Source organism: Passer montanus, unplaced genomic scaffold (assembly GCF_014805655.1).
Source record: "Passer montanus isolate IOZ18808 unplaced genomic scaffold, ASM1480565v1 scaffold189, whole genome shotgun sequence".
Taxonomy (NCBI): domain Eukaryota; kingdom Metazoa; phylum Chordata; class Aves; order Passeriformes; family Passeridae; genus Passer; species Passer montanus.
The window spans coordinates 417,736-443,959 of record NW_024366381.1 but is presented as its reverse complement, the minus strand read 5'-3'; the positions used below and the strand labels follow the sequence as shown (position 1 = coordinate 443,959).

Genomic DNA, 26,224 nt, shown 5'->3' with positions numbered 1-26,224 from the left:
GAATGAGCTAAAGGGAGGCTTTGCTTGTGTTAACTGCAGGGGGGGTGTTTCCAGAGGGAGTTTTTGAGGAAAAAAGACATTTCTGGCTGGAATGACAGGCCCTGCTTGGACAGGATGCTCTCCATGCCCTTGGCAGTGGCACCGTGGCTTTGTAAGGACTCGAGCAGGAGGTGTGGGGTAGAAGCCCTCTCCCAATTCCACTTGGCATGGACAGGAGCATGGGAGCGAGCCCAAACCCAAGGGATACCCAGCCCCAGCCCTGCAGAAAGCCAGGCTGTTTTATTTTCCACGAGGAGAGCGGCGCGTTGGATTCCCAGCGCTGGTACCGTGCACGGCCATAATGGAATTACCCAGCACGAGCTGTCGAGCTGCAAACAGATTTCAGCAAGGAGTGTCAGGGTGCTCACGGCAGAGCTGCTCTTTATTTAGGGCTGGGAACAAGCGGCTCCTCTCTCCCAGAGCCTCGGAGAGACTGCGGGGGCCGAGGCGGCCTCGCAGGTCAGCCCGAGAAACGCCTTTAGACGGTTAAAAGTGAGGAATAAATAACTCCTCCAAAAACAATCTCGCCAGATGGCACTTCTGAAGGAGGAGCGGCTCGGAGATGCTCTGCTGCTAATTTATGGTGCTGCTGCTGTTGCTATTCCGGGCCTGGGTCACCTATGGAGAGGGATCCGTGTGTGTGGATGGGTGTGCAGCAGCTCCAGGGGGTGGCCAGGCCTCACACCTGTGAGCCCCACTCACCCGCAGCCAGCTGCTAGTGGGGGATGTCATGGGAATGGGGTTTGATTCTGCTCCCGCCTCAACCTGAACGCTAAGAACTGGGATTCTATGATCTCCCAGGGCTGGGCATACTGGGATGGGTGTGGGGGGTCCTCTATACAAGGGTGTTGGGACCCCCCCAGAGAACATGTGAGGGAGATCATAGAAACCCAGGGTTGTTTGGATTAGAAGAGATTTTAAAAAACATCTCGTTCCAACCCCTGCCATGGGCAGGGACACCTTCCACCATCCCATGCTGCTCCAAACCCCCCCAACCTGGCCTTGGGCACTTCCAGGGATCCATGGCTGGCCACAGCTGCTCTGGGCACCCTGTGCCAGGGCCTGCCCACCCTCGCAGGGAAGTATTCCTCCCCAATATCCCATCCATCCCTGCCCTCTGGCAGTGGGAGCCATTCCCCCTTATCCAAACTCCCTCCCCAGTTTTCTTGGAGCCCCACTGGAAGTGGCTGTAAGGTGAATCCAGGCTGGACACCGGGAGCTCTCCCAGCGCTCGGAGCCTCCTCCGGCCGCGCTCCCGCCGAAGGATGCTGCGCTCCGCTCCCGGGCACCTTCGCTGCCTCCATCCCCGGTGCCCGTGTGCCCTCCCAGGGGATGCCACGCTCAGCCTCTTCCCAGATCCCTCCGTGGGCGCCGTGGCGGCTCCCCACGGCTCCTCCGGGGCCACCACTCGCCTCTGGAGCCCGGGGCCAGCCCGCTCCCGACCCTCTCCCCGCTGTCCCGGGCACGGCGCCGGGGCGGGAGGCGGCGCCGGTGCCGCTCGGGGCGGTGCGGGGCGGCCCGGGAAGGGGCGGGGGCGGCGGGATGGGCTGGGCTGGGCTCGGCACGGCTCGGCTCGGCTCGGCACGGCGGGGGTCGGCACGGCACGGCTCGGCTCGGTTCGGCACGGCTGGCACGCAGCGCGCTCCCGCAGCCGCAGGTAGGTGCGTGCCCGGCGCCCCGCACCGCGCTCCCGCTCGGCTCAGCCCGGCTCGGCTCAGCCCGGCTCGGCTCGGCTCAGCCCGGTTCCGCTCGCTTCGGCTCAGCCCGGCCCGGCTCGGCTCGGCTCGGCTCGCCCCCGCGGGTGGGCCCGGCGCGGCCGCTTGTTGCGCTCGGGGGCGAGTTGGAGCCGGAGCGGTGCGAGCGGCCCCGGCTGCAGGAATGCGAGTCATTTCCTCCGCCCGCCCGCGGGAGCTGCGGCTCCGCCGGAGCCCCCCCACGGCCCCCGACGGCCGCCACACCGCCGCGACACCGCCACGGCCACCCGGACCCGCTCCGGCCATGGGCGCGCTCGCCCACGGGACCCCACATCCGCGGGACCCTGTCCCTGGGTCACACTCGTCCCCACATCCGCGGGACCCCTGTCCCTGGGTCACACTCGCCCCTGGGTCTCGCTCACCCGTGCGCCGCCGCGTCCCCTCACCCACAGGTCTCACTCCCCCTTGGGACCCTTTTCCCTGCATGGCACTCACCCACAGGTCCCCTCACCCATGGGACCCCTTGCTTTCAGGTCACGCTCACCCACAGGTCCTGTCACCTGTGGGTCGCTGTCACGCACGGGTCCCCTCGTTCCTGGTTCACAGTTGCCTGTTGGTCCCCTTGTCCCTGGGCTGCACTCGCCCACGGGTCACTTCACCCATGACACCCCTTGCTCGTGGGTGACACTCACCCCCGGGTGCCCTCGCCCACAGGTCCCCTCATGCCTGGCTCACAGGTGCCCACAGGTCCCTTTGTCCCTGGGCCACACTTGCCCACGGGTCCCTTTGTCCCTGGGTCACACTTGCCCACGGGTCCCTTTGTCCCTGGGTCACACTTGCCCACGGGTCCCTTTGTCCCTGGGCCACGCTCCCCCAGCTGTCCCCTCACCCCTGGGTCACACATCCCCAGTGGGTCCCCTCACCCTGGCTCCTCTTGCCTGTGCCAGCTCTTTCCTGTGGCTCATGGTGACCCACAGGTCCCCTCAGCCATCTCTTGGTTCCCGTACCTGTGATCCTCTCATCCCCGGGTCCTCCTGTCCCTGGGTCACAGCCACCTGTGGGACCCCGTTGTCCCCGGGTTCCCCTCACCCTCGGGTGCCCCCCACCCCGTGGAGCTGCTCCCTGCTGGTGTCACTGATGGCCCTCTGCGTTTCCCACCGGGAACGCCTGTCCCTGACACGTTCTGGAAGCAGCCAGGATAAATCCACGCTGTCCCAAGCCTTTATCTGACCCGCTGCCCTCGTGGCAGCAGGGACACTGGGCTGAGCTTTCCCAGGACCGTCCTTGGTGTCCCTGTGTCCTTTGACTCGCCCGTGGGAGCGAGGCACATCCCGACCCTGCCATGCCCCTGGCCCCCTGCCACCTTTCTGCCGCCTCCCATTCCCGAATCCTCCTCTTCCTGCTCGTGGCCAGTGCCTCTCTGGCCATCAGGGTGTTCTTCCCTCTAAGCCAAACTCTGCTTTTCCAGAGCTGCTTCCGCGTGGCACCGATGGAGCTTTGCTGCTCTGCCTAATTCTGGGCTGGTTTGTGTTGGTGTTTTTCCACAGGGCTCGCTCTCCCTCTCCGAGTCTTGGATAGAGCTGGGATTAATTCGAGCTCTCTTGCCTGAAAGAGATGTTCCGTTTAAAATTCCCAATCCCGAAGGCATATTGGAGTTTGGTTCTAGGTACTGGATTTTTACTATCGGTTTTAAAAGGGGTTTCTTTCTTTTTTTTTGTTTAAACTGGGTTTATTCAGGCTCTTTAAACCCCGAGTCTGTAAGCAATTATTCCATTACATGAAAGTCAGGACGCTGAGAAAGATTAATTCAGACCAGATGTAAAAATAAATGGGAATTTGAAATTAAGATGATGTCAGTTCCCTCCTGCTAAAAAAAAAACCCGGCAGCCTTTGGACTCCAGATGGAGTACACAAACCATGGCGCTGGTTAAAATATCTGCCTGCTCCTTAATTGAGTTTTATGCTGCTTTTTCTTCCCCCCTTGACTGAAAAGTGGGCTTTGGATATTTTTCCCAAAAAGCTTTCCCTGACTGTGGCCGGGGCAGGGAAGTTGATGGAGGCTGTGGCTGAGGAGCTTTCCCAGCTGGAAAACTGGAGAGCGGCGCTGCTGAGGGAAGACAAATCTCCCTCTGCCCGCCCCAGGATTAAAAAAATCAGGAACTTGGTTTGGCTTTGTTTTGCTGGATTTGGAGCTGGAGGCGAGGACGCCACAGAGGGCAGCAGGAGCTCCGGATAGTCCAGGCATGGATTTGACTATTTTGGCATAATATGGAGCTGGTTTTTGGGTTCTTGTGTGCCTGCAGAGCACTTTGCATCCCGTTTTTCCCCCTCCATGTGCAGCAAGCACTGCACATTCCCCAGAGTGGGAATGGGTTTGGGCACCAATCCCATGTCGAGGAGCCTGTGAGCGGAATATTGGGAATGGGGCTCCCCAAAAGTGCCTCCTACTGGGAAGGAAGGGTTTACCCAGGGTCAGAGCATCTTGGGGGTGTGTTGTTATAGAAAATAATGTAAACATTCATCATTGCGTATTATTAATATTAATATTTACGTGGCATTATTAATTATTTAACATTCTATTGTTAATTAGATTTAAAATATGACTTTAATTTCTAAACAGGGAGCTCCGTGGTTTGGAGACTCAGGGCTGTGCTTTCTGTGGTGCAGGGGTTTGGGATGGTGACTCTGGCCCTTGGGGCTGCTTTGTGGTCCAGGGATCCCGCAGCCAAATCCCAAGGGATTTATGGCAGCTGCTGCTGGTGTGGGCTGCAGCCTGCCCACGGAGAGGGGAGCAAAGGCAGTGCTCCACATCCATGTGCAGCCTTGGGAGTGATGCCTGTCATCCTGGGAGTGGGATCAGAGCTCTGGGAGCTTTGGTGCTGGGGGATGGTTCCTAAAATGCCTGGGAATGCTGTGGGACAAGCTCTGGAGCTGGATGGGAGAGCTGGGCTGCCCTGAGCACAGCCCTCTCCAACCCAGTCTGGACATTGTTCTAATCCCAAGGGCTCAGGCAAAGTTTCCTGGAAGGAAATCTGCTGGAAGGGGCTGGTTCTGGAGCAGAGGAGGGAAGAGGAAGAGCAGGCGTTGTCCCTCCCCTCCCTGGAGCCCTTGCCAGGGGAAATCCACCTCTGTGTCCATCCCTGGCCGAGGCAGGGACGCTTTATTTATATTTTAGTGCTCCCAAGTCAGGGAATGAAGAGGCCTGGAGTGGCTCTGCTGTGGGCTGGATGGAAAATCAGCCCTTCCAGGCTGGATTCTGCTCCGTGCATGACGAGGATAGGCAGGGCAGCAGCTTCCTGAGCTGCTGTGGCTCAGCCTGTGTTTCCCCTTGGAATGTGATTGATGTCCCATGGGGCTCATCCCCAGCAGGAGGGGACATCATCCCATTTTTTAGGATGATCCACATGGCCAGCCATTCCTGCCCACTGCTGTAACCAAGGGGGAGGAGGATGAGGAAGAGGAAGAATGTTGAAGAAGTGGAGACAGGCGAGCTCCTGGAGGAATTTTCCTTGGAGAGGCTTTTTGGGTACCCCCAGCACTCGGGGGCATCTGCTGAGGCTGGTGGGGGCTGGCCCCTGGCTGCCCAGGCTGTTTCCAGCATCCAAATAGCTTTTGTGGTGGATGAAGTAATGGAATATTTATAACCGAGTCCTTTTTCCCAGTGAAGGTCTCTTTCATCTGCCTCTCTTCATTAGGAGGAAACTGTTGAGTTCATGAAGAATTGGAGACGATTTTAATTACGGGGCAACCACAAGCAGGAATTAAATCTGGGTTTTGGGTTCAGAGAAGCTGCATTAAGGGACGGCCCTAAAACTTGTAATAACAGCTCTGTGCATACCTGTGCCTGTGATGTGGGGTGAGACCCACTCCAGACTCTCCAAAACAAGAAATTCCTGCCCTGTGAATTCATCTTCCCATCTCGCCCCGCGCTCCGGGCAGCCTCTGGCTGCGGGATGGCCCCTGCCTACGTGTGGGTCCTGGCCTGGATCCCTTCCCTCGCCCCTGGGGTGCTTCAGGAGGGCTGCAACAAAAGCCTGGAGGTGGCTTAGAATCAGGGAATCGTGGAGGTTTTTAGGCTGGGAAAGATCTCTAGGGTTGTGATCAACCATTCCCCCAGCACTGCCAAGGCCACCACTCACCTGTGTCCCCACACGGTTGTTAAATTCCTCCAGGGATGGCAATGTCTGATAGGGCTGCATTTTTTTGAAAAGCAGATATTTTGGCAAGGAGGGGTGGATTTGGTTGATGGAGAAATGGACAGGATCTGCCTGGAGGCTGGATTGAACGGGGGGCACTGGGATGTCTGGTGGGTACCACAGAGGGACAAAGCTGCCCCAAACCCACGAGGATGGAGACTCATGTGCTTCTTTTGAATCCATTTCAATCCACGGAGAGGGAAAAACGCTGCCCATCCACCCAGCCTCGCTTCACACGCACGGAATCTGGAAGAAAACCCCACCTCAGCCAGCAAGTTCAAACCGTGTTCAATCCCCACCCTGGAATTACATCCAAATTTCTATTTCTGACGAGATCCTGCTCCAGCACCTCCATGTGAACCAATCCCAGGCTCTGCCTGCCCTCGGATGTGTTTGCAGGACCCCGGGATGAACAAATCCCTCGCCGAGTCAGCAGCGCCAGCCCCGCCTGCTTTTCCTGGGTTTTTTGCGGGATGTTTTCTTTGCAGAGGAGCTTTGCACGGGATTTATCCCATGGCATCAGCGCAGGGGGGAGACAATATTCCAGCAGCCTGGGCCTGGAAAACACAGTGGATCGAGGAATTTTCTCAACTCTGGAGTCACGAGCACTTTGCAGTGCCTTCCTGTGGAGTTTTATTGCTCTTTTCCCCATAGCAGGGAAAACATGGCTGGAAGACCTGGATCTCCTCCCTCTGCTGATCCATGCCCAAGTCCTCACTCCCAGTGTTTTTTCCAGCTGACTTTGGATGGAAAACCCTTTGGAAGGCTGCCTGGGGCGGAGGTTCCTGTTGGAGTGTGGGGTGATTTTTGTCACCCCGTGTGCTGCGGGGCAGTCCAGGGGTGCTCTCCCTCCAATCCAGGATCTTTCCAGCTTGGAGCCTGGAAGTTTGGGCTAGATCTTTAAATGTCCTTTCCAACCCAAACCATTCCATGCTTCCATGTTTGTGCCTCCTATCAACACTTCCTCTGGAGCAGCAGTGACTCGGCAAGGGCAGCAGCGCGGGGTCCCAGGGAATCAAAGCCCACATTGTGGGAATGAGCAGCAGATGCTTGGAAAGAATTTCCCGGCGTCTGGCCGGGGCTGCTGCAGGCACAGCACCCTGGAAAGGGCTTTGTGTGTCCCCTGCTGAATCCCTGCAGCTCCCAGGGCCGCCAGAGCCCCCGGGAAGCACCTGGAACTGAGGAGGGACCATCCCTGTGTGGTGGGCTGATGGAATGTTCACATCCATCAGCAGGAGCTGGGATGTTTTCTATACAAATACCCAAATATACGGTTTGGGGTTGGGTGGTTTTTTTCCTCTCCCATGTCCGTGCTCTGCTGACGCCAGCTCGTGTGGTTTAATCCCCGGTGCTCTGGGATCAATCCAGGCTGCAAGAGGAGGAGGAAATGCAGGGACTTGTGTGGGGATGAGCAGCCCCAGAGTGCCAGAGAGGGACAGGACAAGAGGGAATGGTTTAAAACTGGCAGAGGGCAGGGTTAGTTGGGATATTGGGAAGGAATTCTTGGCTGTGAGGGAGGAGAGGCCCTGGCACAGGCTGCTGAGGAAGCTGAGGCTGCCCCATCCTTGGAAGTTTTCCATGTTGGACAGGATTTGGAGCTCCCTGGGACAGTGGAAGGTGTCCCTGCCCATGCTGGGGGGAGAACCCCAGTGATGATTCTCCAGTAGCTCAGCAGTGGGTGCTGCCCGTGGCTGGAATTTTGATCCAGCTGCAGCCCCCGGAGCTGCCACGGGAAGAAGCTCTCGCGCACCCCTGGGGCTTGAGGAGCCCTGTGGGTGGGAGCAGGACACGGAGGGGGCTGCAGGAGCCCCGGGACGCGGCTGCTTTGCCGGGAACACGGCCCCTCCCCAGCCCAGCCCAGCCCAGCCCACACAAGTCACATCACGGCCGGGCCAGGAGTGCCAAAGTCCTTCAGCCCCGCTCCGTGCGCGCCGGGATCTTCAGTGAGCCCCAAAACCAACCCGGCTCCCGTCGGGATCGGGCACGGCCTCAGAGCGTGGGTACCACGGAGAGGTGCCAGGCACGGCCACGGCGCAGAGCTGTGCTGCAGGGACGCACTGCATGGGTGCCGTGGTGCTCCAGCTCAATGCATGGGTGCCACAACGCGTGGGGGCAATGTGTGGGTGCAATGCATGGATGCAATGCATGGATGCAATGCATGGGCGCCATGAGGCTCCTGCACAATTTATGGATGCCACAATGCAGTGCTGCAATGCATGGGTGCAATGCATTGGGGCCATGATGTTCCAGCTCAATGCACGGGTGCCACAATGCATGGGTGCAATGTGTAGGTGCATTGCATGGCCAGGATGCATTTCTGTACTGCATGGATGCAGTGCACAGGTGCCACAATGTTCCAGCTCAATGCATGGATGCCACAATGCATGGGTGCAGTGAAGGGCCACGATCCACACAGATGCAACACAGAAAATCTGTGATACATCAGCACGATGCATGGGTGCAATGTGCAGGTGCAATGCATGGCCAGGACACAGGCATGCAATGCATGGGTGCAATACATGGCCACCATTCACCATCCCAAGGCACGAATGCAGTGCATGGATGCGATGCACATTTGGGATCCAGGATCCATGAGCCTCTGTGCTGCAGTCCCAGAGTGCCCTGGCCATGGGAAAGCATCACCTCCGGGTTTCCCAACTTCTGCAAAACCCCAGGAACCACCAACAAAAAGTCACCTCAGGGCACTTTCCCCCCCGAGCTGCTGCAGGAATTCCAGGCTTTCGGAAGCCAAAGGCGCTTCCATTTAGACCAAAGCAAATATTTGGTGACGAGGGAGACACTCTGCTGTCCGGGTGCCAGCGTAAATCTGGGCTAGGAAAGGGCTGAACTGGGTCGGAGTTTAAAGTCCTTCCTCGTGGTGTCACGTGGGAATTCGTGTCCTCGTGGATGGCGGGGTGAAAAGTGCTTTGGGAATATTCACCCTCGGAAATGAGAATTTCCTGGGGTCAGTGTTAGGATGGATTTGTTGGCTATGAATGGCAGTGCCAATCTGCAAATCCCTGCTGGTGCTTGGATGGTTGAGTAGAGTCAGAACTGGGGGGAAGGATGATCTGGGGATCCTCTTAGGAGACCCCACAGCATTTCCTTCCTTTTCCTTTTCCTTTTCCTTTTCCTTTTCCTTTTCCTTTTCCTTTTCCTTTTCCTTTTCCTTTTCCTTTTCCTTTTCCTTTTCCTTTTCATGGCTGGCAGGGAAACCTCCCACTTCCAGCACCGCTCCTTACTGGCCCAACTGGGTTATTCCCAGAGGATAAACTTCTGTTTATTTAAATTATGCCAGAAAAGCCTTTCCTGAAGGTTTTTCTGAACCCGAGCCGGGAGAATCAAACTGCTGGCTCCGGTTTTTGGGGCTGGGCCAAAAACCATGGGGGTGTCTGTGGTGGGGTGGGGTGTGCTCAGGGGTTTTGGGGGACACCCCAACCACGAGCCCACCCCGTGTGGGGGCACGCTGGCGGGTGGGAAGGATGGGGGATGCATCTGCGGAGCTGGGGGTGCCGTGCCCAGGGCTCATCCCCCTTTTTTTTCCCACAGGGATGGCACCCGCAGAGCCCGAGGCCGCCCCGGCCCGCCGGTGAGGTGCCCCCCAGCAGCCCCCCCGAGCCCCCTGGCCAGAGCACGATGAACAAGCTGCCTTTCCACAACAACAGAGTCATGCAGGACCGGCGCAGCGTGTGCATCTTCCTCCCCAACGACGACTCCCTCAACATCATCATCAACGTGAGCAGCGGCCCCTCCCGAGCGTGACATCCCCCTCACCCCACCCCGGGTTGGGTTTGCACGCCCTGGGTTTGCTCCTGGGTTTGGTTTGGAGCCTGCCTGGCCTCGCCCTGCCGGGGAGATGCTCATGAGTTATTCCCCTGGAGGGTGCAGTGGTGTTTTGTGCTCTCCTGAGTCTCCTTGGTCGATGTGGTGCTGGCATCAGGGGGTTTGGGGAGGGTGAGCTGCTGCTTGGCACCCCTCGGCATGGCACGAGCCCCATCACTCCCCTGATCCCTTCTGGATGGCTCCCCAGCCTCCTCCAGCCCAGGGGATAAACAGGAGGGGCTTTGGCTCTGGTTGGGATGGAGCATTGAATGTGAAATTCCCCCACTTTTTGTTTCTGTTTTTTTTAATTCACCCCCACCCAATGTTGCTTTTGAGTAATGAAAATGTTGAAATTCCTTTCAGGGCTTAAAGGGAGCTTATAAAAAAGGATGGAGAGAGGTTTGGAAAGAGGCGGATAATGATAGGATAAGGGGAATGGTTTTAAACTTAAAGAGGAAAGATTTAGATTAGATAATAGGAATAAATCCGTGCCTAGGAAGGTTGGCAGGCCCTGGCACAGGTTTCCCACAGAAGCTGTGGCTGCTCCATCCCTGGAAGTGTCCAAAGCCAGGCTGGATGGCTTGGAGCAACCTGGGATGGTGGAAGGTGTCCATGGGGTGGAATGAGAGTGTGAATATTCTGATTTCTGCCCCCAGAACATCTCCCCAGTGCTGGGTTCCTCCACCACCTGCTGCTCTCGAGGTCCTCTGAGCATCCCACCCCTGGCAGAGCTCTGGTGCAGGCTTTGGGACCACAGCTGAGCCCCACAGCCCATCCTGTCACCCCCCACCCTGCTCGGGGTCCTGCCGAGGGGTTTGGTGGGCACAGACACATCCAGGGCTCATTTAAGGGGATTTTTTTAACAGGTGAAGATTTTGTGCCAAGAGTTACTGGTGCAGGTGTGTGACCTCCTGAGGCTGAAGGATTGTCACCTCTTCGGGCTCAGCGTCATCCAGAGTAAGTCAGGGGCTTAGGTGTGAAAATGAACACTTTTGGTGAGGAGGAGGTCACAATTCCCCATCCCCCCTCACGGTGGGAGGCAGGGGACACCTGGGGATGCTGATGCCACCTCTGTCCCTCGCAGACAATGAGCATGTGTACATGGACCTGGCCCAGAAACTGTACAAGTACTGCCCCAAGGAGTGGAAGAAGGAGGCCAGCAAGGTCAGCGGTGAGGTCTTGCATGGAGAGCTGACGGCAGTAAGGCCACCTCTGTCCCCGTCACAGGTCACTTCCAGGACCCGGGAATGCTGCCAAGGGCTGGGGGGGATTTGGTCAGTGTGGGGCTGGGGGGTGGATGTGCAAAATCGCATCCCTGGGGTTGTCACTCTAAGTGCCAGCACGTGTCCCAGCTGGGGGTGCGTCCTCCATGCTCTGTCCCTGGAGCTCTGGGGGTTTTTTTTTCTCCCTTATCCTTCTGCAGAATTTTTGAGGTCCCTTCTTTCAAATTCTGAAATCAATTTGGGTTTTTTCTCCCCAAAGCACCTTTTCACTCTTTCAGTGCTCAGGGGGTGGTGTCCAGGCTCGAGTGCTGGTGGATGCTGGTCTGGGAGAGGGAGAACAGCAGTGAGGTGTTGCAGAACTCCTGGGCTTGTCACACCCAGCCTTTTAAAATCCAAATCCCCTTCATTTCCAGCATTTTATGTGGAAAAATGGGCGCCAAACTCTTAACTGAGGAACAAAAATGCCACCAGTGCCGTGGGGGGCAAGGGGTGGCTGTGGCAGACATGACCCCAGAGAGCTGAGCTGAGGGGCTGGGGTGTGATGCTGGGACCCCCATGGGATTCCTGAAAACCTCCTCCATTCCAGGGCATCGACCAGTTTGGCCCCCCCATGATCATCCACTTCCGAGTGCAGTACTACGTGGAGAACGGGCGGCTCATCAGGTAGGGCACATCCCCTGCCCGGGCTGCCCTGGGCTGCTGGGGCAGCCCAAAAACTGGGGCTGCTTCTGGCTGGGTGCTGGGAGCTTTCTCACAGGGGCAGGTGGGGGCACTGCCCCAGCCAAAGCCTTTTGGGGGTGGGGATTGTTGTATTTGGGTTGCCCGCAGACGAAGGGAGGAATGATGAATCTGAGTCAGAAGGATAATTTATTATTTATTATACTATATTATATTAATGAATACTATACTAAACTAAAGAATACAGAAAGGATACTTAGAAAAGGCTCAAAAGATAATAATGAAAACTTGTGACTCTCTCCAGAGTCCCGACACAGTTTGGCACAGATTGCCCAAAGAGTTAAAACACAACTCACACCAGAATCCAGTGAAACAATCACCCATGGGCAAACAATCTCCAACCACTAAGAGTCAAAACACTCACACCAGAATCCAGTGAAACAATCACCCGTGGGCAAACAATCTCCAACCACATTCCAGACAAGCAAAACACAGGAGAAGCAAATCAGATAATTATTGTTTTCCTTTCTCTCTGAGGCTTCTCAGCTTCCCAGGAGCAAAATCCTGGGCAAAGGGATTTTTTTCAGAAAATGTGAACAAACAATCTCCAACCACTTTCCAGACAAGCAAAACACAGGAGAAGCAAATCAGATAATTATTGTTTTCCTTTCTCTCTGAGGCTTCTCAGCTTCCCAGGAGCAAAATCCTGGGCAAAGGGATCTTTTTCAGAAAATGTGAATGCCACAGGGGATGATGTGTTTAGGGGTTTGGCACAGCCTGATTTGAACTTACCCACGGCTGGGTGGGAGCTGCAGCTCCTGCTTTGGGGCTGAAACGATTCCCAGGGCTTTGGGGACACTTTTTGAGGGCGTTACTCCACCTGCCTGGTGCAGCAGCTGCACCTTTGCAGAATTTTAACAAATAGGGAAGAGGGAACAAACCCCTTTGGTGAGGGCTTCCCAGCGGGCGTCCCCTGGCTGTTCACTCCTCCCTGTGTCCCCTGTCCCCCCCAGTGACAGGACAGCTCGGTACTACTACTACTGGCACCTGAGGAAGCAGGTGCTGCACTCCCAGTGTGTGCTGAGGGAAGAAGCCTATTTCCTGCTCACTGCCTTCGCCCTCCAAGCCGACCTGGGGGACTTCAAGAGGAACAAGCACTACGGGAAATACTTCGAGCCCGAGGCCTATTTCCCTGCCTGGGTAAGACATCCTGCTGTGCTCCCTGCTCTGGGCTCCTCTCCCTGCATCCCGGGTTAGTCCTGGCTGTGAGTAACCTGGGACAGCCGTGGGGGTGGAATAGCTGCGGGCTGGGGCTGCTGGGGAATTCCCTGTGAGCTGCAGGGGTGCTCCTGAGGCATTCTCTGCAGGCTTCAGGTGCAGCCCTCTGGGGACTGGTGGCACAGAATCCCAGAATGGTTTGGGAATTGGAGGGACCTTAAAAATCATCCAGGTCCACTCCCTGCCATGGCAGGGACACCTTCCCCCATCCCAGGCTGCTCCAAGCCCTGTCCAGCCTGGCCTTGGGCACTGCCAGGGATCCAGGGGCAGCCACAGCTGCTCTGGGCACCCGGTGCCAGGGCCTCACCACCCTCACAGGGAAGAATTTCTTCCCAATATCCCATCCATCCCTGCCCTCTGGCAGTGGGAAGCCATTCCCTGTGTCCTGTCCCTCCATCCCTTGTCCCAAGCCCCTCTCCAGCTCTCCTGTAGTCCCTTCAGGTGCTTGAAGCTCTCCCTGGTGCCTTTTCTTCTCCTTGTGCCGACCTCTCTTCTTGGTTTTGTCATTCCCTGTGTCCTGTCCCTCCATCCCTTGTCCCAAGCCCCTCTCCAGCTCTCCTGTAGTCCCTTCAGGTGCTTGAAGCTCTCCCTGGTGCCTTTTCTTCTCCTTGCCAACCTCTCTTCTTGGTTTTGGCCCAAAATCTGCCTGCTTCTCCTTTTTTCACACACGTCACTGAGGAGGCGGCCTGGCCCCGTGTCCCCAGCCATGCAGGGAGCCCATGTGTGACTCCCCCTGCCCCAGCACAGGGGTCACCATGGAATGGCCACATGGAGCACGCTTCCCAGCGGGAAATCCTGCTGGCAAGAAGTCACTGGCTGCTGTAATGACTTTATTTTTGCTTGGAGATGCCTGGAACAAAGCTCCAATTTGCCCTTTTCCCTTGAAAGCACCACTCCCAGGGGCCAACACCGGGCAACTGGACAAGCTTCTCTCCCCCTCCACGCAGGTGGTTGCCAAGAGGGGCAAGGATTACATCCTGAAGCACGTCCCCAACATGCACAAGGACCAGTTTGCCCTGACAGCCTCAGAAGCCCATCTCAAGTACATCAAGGAGGCAGTCAGGCTGGACGACGTGGCCGTGCACTACTACAGGCTGTACAAGGTGAGCCCTGTGGCTGTTGGCATCTGAATTTTGGGAATGCCCTGCCTGAGAAACACATGCTGGTTTTTTCTCTCCTGGGAACAAAGCAGTTTGTTTGTTGTAGGAGCATGGGGTGTTTTATTTGACTCTCAGAATGGTTTGGGTTGGGAGGGAGCTTAAAGCTCATCCAGTTCCACCCCCAGCCATGGGCAGGGTCACCTTCCACTGTCCCAGGGTGCTCCAGCCTGGCCTTGGGCACTGCCAGGGATCCAGGTGCAGCCACAGCTTCTCTGGGCACCCTGTGCCAGGACCTCACCACTCTCACAAGGATAATTTCTTCCCCACATCTAATCTAAATCTCTTCTCTTGTAATTCAAAAGCATTCCCCCTTATCCTGTCACTCTCTGCCTGTATCCAAAGTCACTTTGCCTTTTTAATTTGGCACATTAATCATGGAATGGTGACTGGGGTGATTGTGGGAGGATCCCTGGGCTGAGGTGGGGTGGATTTATCCACTTCATGCTGCAAATTGTGTATTTAAAAGCATTTTTTTCCCCCTTAGGACAAAAGGGAAGTGGAAGCCTCCCTGACTCTGGGGCTGACAACACGGGGCATCCAGATTTTCCAGGTAGGTAATGAAGGTGATGGCTCAGCTCAGCCATGCCCCTGCCTGAATCCTCAGCCATGGCTCCCTCTCCTCTTTTGGCAGAACCTGGATGAGGAAAAGCAGCTGCTCTACGACTTCCCGTGGACAAACGTGGGGAAACTGGTGTTTGTGGTGAGTGCCACCATCTCCACTGGAGCACTTCCAGCTCCAGGGTCCTCAGCACAGGAAGGACATGGAGCTCTTGGAGCAGCTCCACAGAAAGCCACGGAGATGCTCCATGGGCTGGAGCACCATTTCCTATGGAGCCAGGCTGGGAGAGCTGGGAATGTTTCCCTGGAGAGGAGAAGGCTCCAGGGAGAGCTCAGAGCCCCTGGCAGGGCCTGAAGGGGCTCCAGGAGAGCTGCAGAGGGACTGGGACAAGGCATGGAGGGACAGGAGCCAGGGAATGGCTCCCACTGCCAGAGGGCAGGGATGGGTGGGATTTTGGGAAGGAATTGTTCCCTGTGAGGGTGAGGAGGCCCTGGGTGTTTAGAGGAGCTGTGGCTGCCCCTGGATCCCTGGAAGTGTCCCTGGCCAGGCTGGACAGGGCTTGGGGCATCCTGGGACAGTGGAAGGTGGAAAGAGGTTGGACTAGGTGCTCTTTAATGTCCTTCCACCCAAACCCCTCAGTGATTCCACCATCCCCAGGCAGGGCATCCCCTGGGCGTGGATGTGGGACGCGTTTGCGCCGCCGGCATCAGGCAGTGACAACCCCAGGGGTTACTGAGGAGCTGCAGCAGGGCTGGGTGAGAGCTGCAGCCTTCCCCTCTTTGGGGCTCACACCTCCCTTGTCCCACGCAGGGCAAGAAGTTCGAGATCCTGCCTGACGGGCTGCCCTCGGCCCGGAAGCTCATCTACTACACGGGCTGCCCGCTGCGCTCGCGCCACCTCCTGCAGCTGCTGAGCAGCAGCCACCGGCTCTACATGAACCTGCAGCCCGTGCTGCGCCAGGTCCGCAGGCTGGAGGAGAACGAGGGTAGGTGCCCCAGCCCCAGTCCTGCAGGAGGGGCTCCCACGGGGTGTTTGCACTGCTACAGCAGCTGGTTCTTCCGATTAGGGATGGGTGCGAGCCCTGCTGCCGTGCCCGGTGTCCCGCTTCTGCTCCACTGGCTTTCCCAGTGTCCCTCATCCAGCATGCTCTTCTTCCTGTTCTTTCCTCTCCTCATCTTCTCTATCTCCTCCTCATCTCCCTCTTTCCCCTCTTCCTCCTTTTCTTATTTGTTCTTCTTGTCCTACTCTTCTTCATCCTCCTCTTCTGCCTAAACTTCTTCCTCTTTCTTCATCCTTTTCATATTTTTCTTTCTTGTCCTCTTCATCTTCTTCCTTGTTGTCATCTTTATTCTCTTCTTTTGTTTTCTTCCTCATCTTTTTCTTCTATGTGCTCCTCATCTTCTTCCTCCTTCTCATCTTCATCCTACTCTTCTCTTCCTTCTCTTCCTTCTCTTCCTTCTCTTCCTTCTCTCCCTTCTCTCCCTTCTCTCCCTTCTCTTCCTCCTCCTCTTCCTCTTCTTTCTCTTCCTCTCCCTCCTCCTTCTTGCTCCTTTCTCATCCTTCCCCTTCTCATCTTCCTTTCTCTTCCTTATTCTCCTCTTTCCTCTCCTCTTCTTTCTCCTCATCTTCTTCCACCGTGTTTCATTGTCTTGCTCCTCCTCCTCTTCATGTTCTTCCACCTGGTTTCATCGTCTTGCTCTTCCTCCTCTTCCTCATCTTCTTCCACCTTATCTCATCTTTTTCCTTCTCATCCTCATCTTCTTCCTTCTCATCCTCATCTTCTTCCATCTCATCCTTGTCTTCTTCCTTCTCATTCACATCTTCTTCCTCCTCGTTTATTTTCTTCTTTTCCTGCTCCTCCTTATTTTCTGTCTTCCTCTTCTTCCTCCACATCTCTCCTCCTCCCCTTCTCCCTCCTCCTCGGGACAGAGCCATCTCCAGCTGTGCCAGGGCTCGGGTGACAATTCCCCTGTGTGCCAGGGTGACAATTCCCCCGTGTGCCAGGGTGACAATTCCTCCGTGTGCCCCCTTCCGGGGGGTCCAGTTTGCACTGTGGGAGGGTCGTGGGGATGACCCTGGCTCCGTGTCCCCGTGCAGAGAAGAAGCAGTACCGGGAATCCTACATCAGCGACACGCTGGACCTGGACATGGAGCAGCTGGAGAAGCGCTCGCGCGCCAGCGGCAGCAGCGCCGGCAGCATCCGGCACAAGCGGCTGTCGCGGCACTCCACCGCCTCCCACAGCAGCTCCCACACCTCCGGCATCGAGGCCGACCCCAAATCCCGGGAGATGGGGCCTGAGGATGGCTTCTCCGGCGCCGGCGCCCACCGCAAGCTGAGGACCTGCAGCTCCATGACCAGCCACGGCAGCTCCCACACCTCGGGCGTGGAGAGCGGCGGGAAGGACCGGCTGGAGGAGGATTCCCAGGACGACGGTGAGGCGCCGCCTTGGCTGGGCTTGGAGGGTGCTCTGAGGGGGCACGGCTGACTTGTCCCGTGTGCTGGTGTCCTGCAGAAATTGAGATGCTGGTGGATGACCCGCGGGAGCTGGAGCAGGCTGGGGAGATGGAGGTGAGCCCCGACATGTGCGTCTACATCACCGAGGACATGCTGCTGTCCCGCAAGTTCAACGGGCACTCGGGTAAGGTGGCGGCCGCTTCTCTTCCCAATCCCCCCGTGCCAGTCACGCCTTTGGGAGCTGGGAAAAAATGGTCTTTAAGGTCCTTTCCCAGCCTGGTCATTCCATGGTTCTTTGGTGTTTGGCAGAGCAGAGTTAGCCCGAGGTGTCTGTTTGGGATGCTGGGAAAAACTGTTCACTCAGTGGGTTGTAGGAGAGATGGGGTAAAGAAAAGAGGAACCTCTCTCAAGTTGTGCCAGGGGAGGTTTGGTTGGATTTTAGGGAAGATTTCCTCACAGAAAGGTTTGTCCAGCCCAGGCGCAGCTGCCCAGGACAATGGTGGAACCCCCATCCCTGGAGGGATTTAAAAGCTGTGTGGATGTGGCACTTGGGGACAGGGGTCAGTGGTGACCTTGGCAGTGCTGGTGCACAGTTGGTCTCCATGATCATCTCTGGAGCTGTGCCTGCACCCAGAAAGTCACTTGCAGCTACTGGGAGGTCTTTGGGGATGCCAGGCTCCCTGGGGACAGCTTTGGACGCCACTTTGGGGCAAATTTGGGATGCTGTGTAGGCCAGGCTGTTTGCAGGTGGAGCTGCTGGGCTGAAGGCACCGCACTGCGCTGAGGGAACCCTTGTCCCCATGGACAGCAGGGGTGGATCCCAAGAGAGCTGAGCCACCCCAAAATAACCTTTGTGCCCTCCTTTGTGCAGGGCTCATCGTGAAGGAGATCAGCTCCTCCACCTCCAGCTCCTCGGAGACCGTGGTGAAGCTGCGGGGGCAGAGCACCGACTCCTTACCCCAGGTAAGGAGGGGACGGGGGCTTTGGGATTCCCAAATTCGGCTCCCCGGCAGATCCTGATCCTCTTGGCTTCTCCCAGACAACGTGCAGGAAACCCAAGACGTCGACAGACCGGCACAGCCTGAGCCTGGATGACATCCGGCTCTACCAGAAGGACTTCTTGCAGCTGGCCAACCTGTGCCAGGACACGGCGCAGAGCTTCACCTTCGGCTGCGCCCACGGCCTGGACGAGGACGGGCTCTACTGCAACGGCTGCCTGGCCCAGCAGTGCATCAACATCCAGGACGCCTTCCCCGTGAAAAGAACCAGCAAGTATTTCTCCTTGGATCTGACCCACGACGAGGTGCCCGAGTTCGTGGTGTGAGCGTGGGGAGGCTCCGGCGCCGCCTCGCCCCAGCCCTGCCCTGCTCCCTGCACGCCGTGCTGCTGCATGAGGGGCAGGATGGGCATCCCCGGCTGGATGCCAGAGGAGTTTGTGCCAAACACAAGTTGTCTTACTGCGACTGGCGGGAGCGCGGCTCAGCTGGAGCTGGCAGAAGCCCACCTGTGTCTTCTGGTGGCCTCTCTCCCCCTCCTTGCCCCCAGGTGACGCTGGGGTGGCTGCAAAGTGCCAGACTGTCGTGTTCAAGCCAAGCCAAAGAAATGTAAATAACCCTAAAGGCCAGTATGGGAAGGGAGAATTAAGCAATAACCAGCCAGGGATCTCCGGGCCTGGTGATGTTCCATGGAGGAAGGCATGGCCAGCAGCTCCTGGGGCAGAGCATGAGCCCAGTTTTTCCAAAAACACGTGCTGGAGGTCAGGCCACAGCAGTCCCAGCCAGGTGGATGATGGCTGGAAGCTCTCAGAGCCATTTGCAACTTGTTTTTATATTTTTCTCTTTTTTTTTTCTTTATTTTTTTTTTTTGTGAGAGCAAAACCCCGAAACCAAAAAAAAAAAAAAAGAACCTACCCTCCCAAAAACCAGAAAGCAAAGCAGGATGGAAAAAAATAAATCCTCTATAAGTATAATGCAATAATGCATCCCAAACATTGAATATCTAGAGAATACATATATAAATATATCAAGGTATGTATGTTTATATATGTCTGGATCTTACAGACCCATTTGCATTTTACTCCTGCTCTGAAACATCTTTTATACAAAGGATCTGCCACTCTTCTTTCATGAACTCTAGCAACAATCCTATTTTTTTTTTCTTAAGCACTAAGGTGAGCAAACAGACTTTCCTCTCGAGGAGAATGTGCATCCTTGCCTTGTCCATGTGGCTCTTCCCACTCATTTCCCTTCTCTTTTCCCAAGGCTTCTCATGCGTCCTTAGGTGTCTTACAGCTGGAAAAATTCTGCCAGAGGATGATGGTGACGTGCTAGGAAAATCCAAGGGTGGTTTCTGAGTGTGTCCCAGGGAAGGCAGACAGCCCAGGTGGAATATTTGCCTATTGCAGAGTTAATTATCACAGCACAATGCCTTTGTAGTGGATATTTTTAATTAGGGTTTAGCCATTGACAGCCAAAGTTTTGCCATATTTTGATACACCACCGTTTTGTTGTTGTTTTTTTTTTTTTTAAACTGGAAGCTTTTCTTAAAAAAACAAACAAAAAAAAATTATAATTATTTTATAAATAAGCACAATCTTATTTTTATAAGAAATGTTGGGGGAGGGAGCTGAGAAATGGGAGCTGGTACCAAAAGAAAAGGAGAGTAGCTATAGGCACAGTGCAAAAAAAAAACCCCAAAATCTCTTGGGATGTTGGGAGATGGGAGAGCTGCTGTGGGACTGTGGCACTGGCACCGTGCCCCCACCCCAGAGCTTGATCTGGCCCTGCCCGAGGGGTTTAATGGGAAAATAATGTCAATATCCCATGTTGGCAGGGCAGCATGGTGGTCCCTAAACATCCTTATCTCCCAAAATCCACACAGGGCAGCTGGGGGACGGGGATGCTGCTGTGTGCCCCACCCTGGTTTGGGTAACACCCCCCCAAAGACCCCAAAACCCTCTCTGTGGGTGCTGGGATAGCGTTTGTGAGTCCAGCCCCCCATCCCCAGCTGGGTTTGCAGTGTGTGCACCAGCAGGGTGAGTTTCCACGCTGGCACAGGCAGGAAAACCCCCCAAATTCATCCCCAGCCTCTTTTTCCCCCCTCTGCCACCCCCTGGGTGCTCCCCATGGGACCCTGACCCTGCAGAAACACAGAGCTGGAGGGAAAAAAGGGATAAAATGTGTCAAGAGATGCTCAGCACTGCTGAGAAATGGGGCAGCCCCATCCCATTACCCTGCATCCAGATTTGGGGTGGAGCAATGGGGGTGGGAACGGGCTGGGATGGGGCTTGTCCCTACAAACAGCAGCAGTGCCAGGGAGCAGGGGGACACAGAGGTGCCACTGGAGCAGGGGGACACAGAGGTGCCATTTGAGCAGGGGGACACAGAGGTGCCATTTATTCCCAGTTTTCCCCCAGGTGGCCGTGCCCTCCCGCCCTTGGGGCTGTCCCCCCTGCAGTAAGGAGCTGTCTGTCTGCACAAAATAATCCTTTCTGTGAAAGGATCTTTCCCGTCAGGGCTGATGGGAGAGCCCAGTGACTGTGTTGCAAAAGGAGCAGGGAAAAAAAAAAAAGGAAAAAAAAAAAAAAAGATAAAAAAAGAAAACTCAAGGGAAATCGAGCGAAAATCCCCGGAGCGAAATTCTTTTGTACCAATGAAGTTTGTTGTGTGCCTTTTGCAGTACGGCTGGACGTGACAATAAAGTGACAGTTGTTTGCATCACTTGGACTCTTGGAGATGTAAAATGCTCCCAGGCTTCAGGGGGAGGTGGAGCAGGGCTGAATTTAAGGATAACCTTGCATTTATTGTGATCTCTGCTCCGCTGATCCCAGCTCAGGTTCCGGCAACTCCTGCCTCAGGCAGGGCAGTGGGTAGGCTGAGCCTTTCAGTCCTGATTTTTGGTGGGTTTTGGTGGTTTTTGGTGGTTTCTCATGGTTTTTGTGGAAGTTCCAGCCAGTTCCAACACCCTGGAGTTGGGAAGAGGCAGAGGGGGAGCTCCTGAAATAAGTGGGAGTATGGAGTGTCCATAGTAGGGATCCTGGTGGGATGCTCAGGGGGGTCCCCAGCCTTCAGGAGCTGTGGGATGGAGGGGTGACCCCCTCATTTTGGGGATGGAGGGGTGACCCCCTCATTTTGGGGAGGGAGAGGTGACCCCCTCACTGTGAGGCTGGGGGGCAGAGCCTGTCCCAGCCCCCAGAACCCCAATCCTGCCCTCACCTCACAGGGGATGGGCAGCACTCGGTGTGTGGTGAGTGAGCCCATCCTCCTCTTCCCTTTCACCCCTCCTCTGCTCCTCGGGGACAGTGGGATGGGCATTTGGGGATTTGGGGATTTGGGAGCAGGGAGTTTTCCCCAGGGGAGGAAGCTCCACAGCCTTGGTTCAGGATGTGATTCCAAGCAGGATCCTGAGTTTTTGGGTGGTACACGTGGATTCTCCAGTGTCTGATGGAAGGTTTGTGATCCTTTCCCCAGGACCACCCTCCCATCTCCCACTGGTGCTAATTAAACTCAGAACATAATTGGCCAGTTCTTTTCCATGTGATTTTGGGCCAGGTTTGCTGATCCTGGCACCTCCTTCCTCCAGCCAAGGAAAACTGTGGAAGGTACCAACACCCACAACCTTTCCATGTCCCCATTTCCAGTTCCTGGAGCATCTCTTGATGCTCCGTGGATTTATCCTCTCACAGGGAGAGGGTGTGGAGTGCCAGGAAAAGGGGGAATGGCTCCCACTGCCAGAGGGCAGGGATGGGTGGGACATTGGGAAGGAATTCCTGGCTGGGAGGGTGGGAATGGAGGAGCTGGAATGGAATTGCAAGAGCAGCTCTGGCTGCCCCTGGATCCCTGGAAGTGTCCAAGGCCAGGTTGGAGCAAACTGGGACAGTGGAAGGTGTCCCTGCCCATGGCAGGGGTGGAATGGGATGAACTTTAAGATCCCTTCCAACCCAAACCACTCTGGAATTCCATGATGATGATGATGATGATGATGATGATGAAGAGCCTGTTTTCCAGCACCAGTGAAGCCTCCAGAGTGGTTTCTCCCAGCACACAGCACTGCCCTGTGGCCCTGGGTGCAGCCACGTCCCATTTTGAGGCTGGGGTCCCTTTCCCATCCCTCATTTTTCCATCCTCTGGCATGGGGATGTGGGGCTGAGCCCCTCTGCTCTGCCCCCACTGCCCCTCCCCTGGCACCTTCAGCATCCACACTGCCAGGAGCATCCAGTGCCTTTTCCACAGGCTCCAGAAATAATTGCATGTTCCCAGCAAATTCCCTTTGTCCTCTAAAAATATCCCTCGGCCCCGGCGCTGACCGTCCGCAGGTCCGGGGCCCTAATTGCTGATTTCTGCTAAAATCCGACATTTTTGGGGCAGGAGGGAGGAGCACGAGGGAATGAGCCACTTCTGGGAGGGGGACTGCATTGTCTGCTGCTAAGTATAGCCTCCAGATTTCATGCCTGGCCCATAAAACCCCGGAATTTTCCTCAAACCAGATGGGGAAGGGTTTGCTGCACCGGCCAGCCCGGGGTGAGGAGGGGAGGGAGCTCTGCCCTCCCCTTGGGCTGTGCTTGGAAAAGGCTAAATGGGAATGAATTCCATAAATCCCCCTCCCTCTGATGCCTTGACCTCCGTTCCTGCTTCATCCCAGCACGGGGGAGGTCCCCAGGGGAGGGAAAGGTCCTCGAGTTCCCATCCCAGCCCACGCTGCCCTTTTCCCCGGGATGCTCCCTGCAGCTCCAGCCCTCCTGCTGCTCTCTGCTGCCATTCCAGGGATGTAAACTCTGACAAAAAAACACCCCAAAACCAAAACCAACCTGCCCTGGGGCCATCTCTTCTCCAGTCACTCAAATTTTGCAGCTCCCATCACAATTCCAGGCCGGCCGGAGACGTCGGAGAGTTGGGATTTGTAGGGGCAAAACACCAGATTTAGGGAGCACAATAAAAAAGGGAAATGTTGCCGTGGCATCCTCAATTTGCTAATTAATTTGCCCCCCACCCTGCTTTCTGCTGCTGTTCAGCAGGGAGGGCTGTGCCCGGGGGGTGCCTGGCACTGCACCCCGTTTTTGTCAGCCCTCCCAAAACAAGCACGGCGAGGCACCAGTGGCTGACTGCTGCTTTTACCAAAAATCCCTGGCTTTTGGGGGGATTTCTGGCACCCTGAAGTCATCACTGGAGGCAGAGCCTTTCATTAATGCAGCCTCATGGGTCCCCTGTGCTGTGCTGGGGTCACTGTGGAGGGTGGGGGGCTCTGCCAGCGCCAGGGGTGCCAGGGTGCAGGGATGGCTCTGGGTGGGATTTTGGGGTGCCCCAGGTGGGCACCAGTGCTTCAGGGATGGGTCTGGGTGGGTTTTTTATGTCAGGGTGATGTGCCAGGCTGCAGGGACAGCTCTGGATAGGATTTTCGGATGTTCTGGGGGGTACCAGGGTGCAGGGATGGCTCTGGGTGGGATTTTGGGGTGTCCTGGGTGGGCACCAGTGCTTCAGGGATGGCTCTGGGTGGGATTTTGTGGTGTCCCAGGTGGGTACCAGTACTTCAGGGATGGCTCTGGGTGGGATTTTGGGATGCCAGGGTGATGTGCCAGGCTGCAGGGATGGCTCTGGGTGGGATTTTGGGATGTTCCAGGTGGGTCCCACAGTGCAGGGATGGCTCTGGGTGGGATTTTGGGATGTTCCAGGTGGGTACCAGTGCTTCAGGGATGGCTCTGGTTGGGATTTTGGGATGCCAGGGTGATGTGCCAGGGCTGAGCTCCGGCGCCCCCCGTGCAGGGCAGTGGAGGAAATCACCGAAGGAAATCTGTCACCGAAGGAAATCTGTCACCGAAGGAAATCGCTGCCGGGGTTGCTGTGGAGACGGGAGGCGCAGCCCGGGCGGTGCGGCCAGCGCGGCTCTGCCGGGAGGGGACACGAGGGGACCCCTGTCCCCCGCTGTCACCCTCGGGATGCTCCCAAAGGAGCAGCGTCCCGCGGTGCCACGGCGGGTTTGGGCTGGTTTTTGCTGTTTCGGGGCTGATTTTTGCTGTTTTGGGGCTGGTTTTTGCTGTTTCGGGGCTGGTTTTTGCTGTTTCGGGGCTGGTTTTTGCTGTTTCGGGCTGGTTTTTGCTGTTTTGGGGCTATTTGGGGCTGTTTTGGGATGTTTAGGGGGTTGTTGTGCCCCTCCCCACTTCTGTGCACCCCTGCCCCAGCCCTGCCCGAGGGACACAGGAATTTCCTTTCATAAAATCATGGAATTCCAGAATGGTTTGGGTTGGAAGGGGCTTTAAATCCAATCCCACCCCACCCCTGCCGTGGCAGGGAGACCTCCCACCAGCCCAGGCTGCTCCAAGCCTCAGTGTTCAATCTTTCCTGGAACAATTCCAGGGATTTTGGGCAGCCCCAGCTCCTCTGAGCACCCTGTGCCAGGGCCTTGCACCTTCCCAGGGATGGATTTCCATGAGGACACAGCTGGGCTGGGGCAGATGGAGGAAAGGGAAAAGCCACCTTATAAAAACCCCATCCTTCATACCTCCAAAATCTTCCACCTGAAATCCCACAAACTGGGCATGTGTGCTGATATTGACTGAAAAAATAGATAACATATAAAAAATAATTTATAAAATAGATAATATATATAAAATAATATATAAAATATATAAAATATCTAAAATACATAAAATGTATAAAATAAATAAAATATTAAAATATAAAATATAAAAAATATATTTATATATAAAATATATAAATATATAACATATATAAAATATATAGAATATAAAAAAAATATAAAATATATAAAATACTGAGCTGTGCCCTAAATGGGAACCTTGGAGTTGGGAAGGGTTTTAGGAGCAGGGAGGGGTTTGGGTGTGCCAGGGGATGGGGGCTGCTGGAGATTGAAGGATTGGGAGGGATCGGGATTTTGGGGGGCTGCAGGGACATGGAAGATCCAGGGATGGGGTGTTTGGAGCAGTGCAGGGGGTGAGGGAGGGCAGGGAAGGGTTATGGGGGGCTGTGGGGGCAGAGAGATTGGGTAAAATTATTTTCCTTCATGCTTGGCTAGGCCTCAGTGTGAAAAAGGGGACCCAGCTTAGGGCTGGTGGGAGATGGCAGATAAAAGCAGCTTCATTTCTCACTGACCTTCCATGCATTCGGCCCAGCTGTGCAAGGGGGGGAAAGGAGGGGTTTGGGGGGACATGGGGCGGGTGTGGGAACTGTGGGGGTGCAGGCGGGTGTGGGGTGGGCACGGAGCGGGTGTGGGGTGCACAGGGGGGCCGGGGGACAAGGGGACATCTAAGGGACAGGGACAGGGACCCAGGGACAGGGACAGGGACCCAGGGACAGGGACGGGAGATGGGCTGGGGCAGGAGATGGACAGGGAAAGGGACAGGGGATGGACAGGGACAGGGGATGGGCAGCGGGCTCTGGGCAAAGGCGATCCGCAAGCGCCGGGCGAGCGCAGAGCAGAGCAGAGCAGCAGCAGCAGCAGGAGGAGGAGAGGAGGAGAGGAGGAGGAGGAGGAGGAAGTCGGGGCTGAGCCGCTTCCTGTAGCAGCGGGATGAGCGCAGACAAAGCTGGGTGGGGACTCGCCGCTCGGGGCTGCTGCTGACCACCATCCTCCTCCTCCTCCTCCTGCTGCTGCTGCTGCTGCTGGGAGAGGGAGAGGGAGAGGGAGAGGGAGAGGGAGAGGGAGAGGGACAGGGACAGGGACAGGGACAGGGACAGGGACAGGGACAGGGACAGGGACAGGGACAGGGACAGGGACAGGGACAGGGGATGGCCAGGGGCAGGGAGGAGGCAGCGGGCTCTGGGCAAAGGCGATCCGCAAGCGCCGGGCGAGCGCAGAGCAGAGCAGAGCAGCAGCAGCAGGAGGAGGAGAGGAGGAGGAGGAGGAGGAGGAAGTCGGGGCTGAGCCGCTTCCTGTAGCAGCGGGATGAGCGCAGACAAAGCTGGGTGGGGACTCGCCGCTCGGGGCTGCTGACAGGGACCCAGGGACAGGGACAGGGGCAGGGACAGGGACTGGGGATGGGACAGGGGCAGGAGATGGGCAGGGAAAGGGACAGGGATGGGCAGGGGGACTCGCCGCTCGGGGCTGCTGCTGACCACCATCCTCCTCCTCCTCCTCCTCCTCCTGCTGCTGCTGCTGCTGCTGCTG

At 56.2% G+C, this 26,224-nt stretch overlaps 1 protein-coding gene across 5 annotated transcripts; it reads left to right on the top strand.

The window, feature by feature from the left end:
• Positions 1-1,539: 1,539 nt before the first annotated feature.
• FRMD6 (FERM domain containing 6) lies at positions 1,540-20,823 on the top strand. 5 transcript variants are annotated; one of them, XM_039705922.1, is made up of 15 exons: positions 1,540-1,696; positions 3,281-3,399; positions 9,479-9,664; positions 10,618-10,708; positions 10,836-10,915; positions 11,561-11,637; positions 12,666-12,852; positions 13,878-14,033; positions 14,575-14,640; positions 14,722-14,790; positions 15,460-15,634; positions 16,747-17,082; positions 17,163-17,288; positions 17,976-18,067; positions 18,144-20,823. In XM_039705922.1, exons 3-15 carry the CDS (start codon positions 9,566-9,568, stop codon positions 18,426-18,428), a joined length of 1,839 nt encoding a protein of 612 aa, XP_039561856.1. In that variant the 5' UTR covers positions 1,540-1,696; positions 3,281-3,399; positions 9,479-9,565; the 3' UTR covers positions 18,429-20,823. The 5 variants fall into 5 exon arrangements, with proteins under 5 accessions (XP_039561856.1, XP_039561852.1, XP_039561854.1 ...); XM_039705918.1 differs by having other exon boundaries at positions 10,836-10,978; XM_039705919.1 differs by having other exon boundaries at positions 1,574-1,700; positions 10,836-10,978.
• The last annotated feature ends 5,401 nt before the right edge of the window (positions 20,824-26,224 follow it).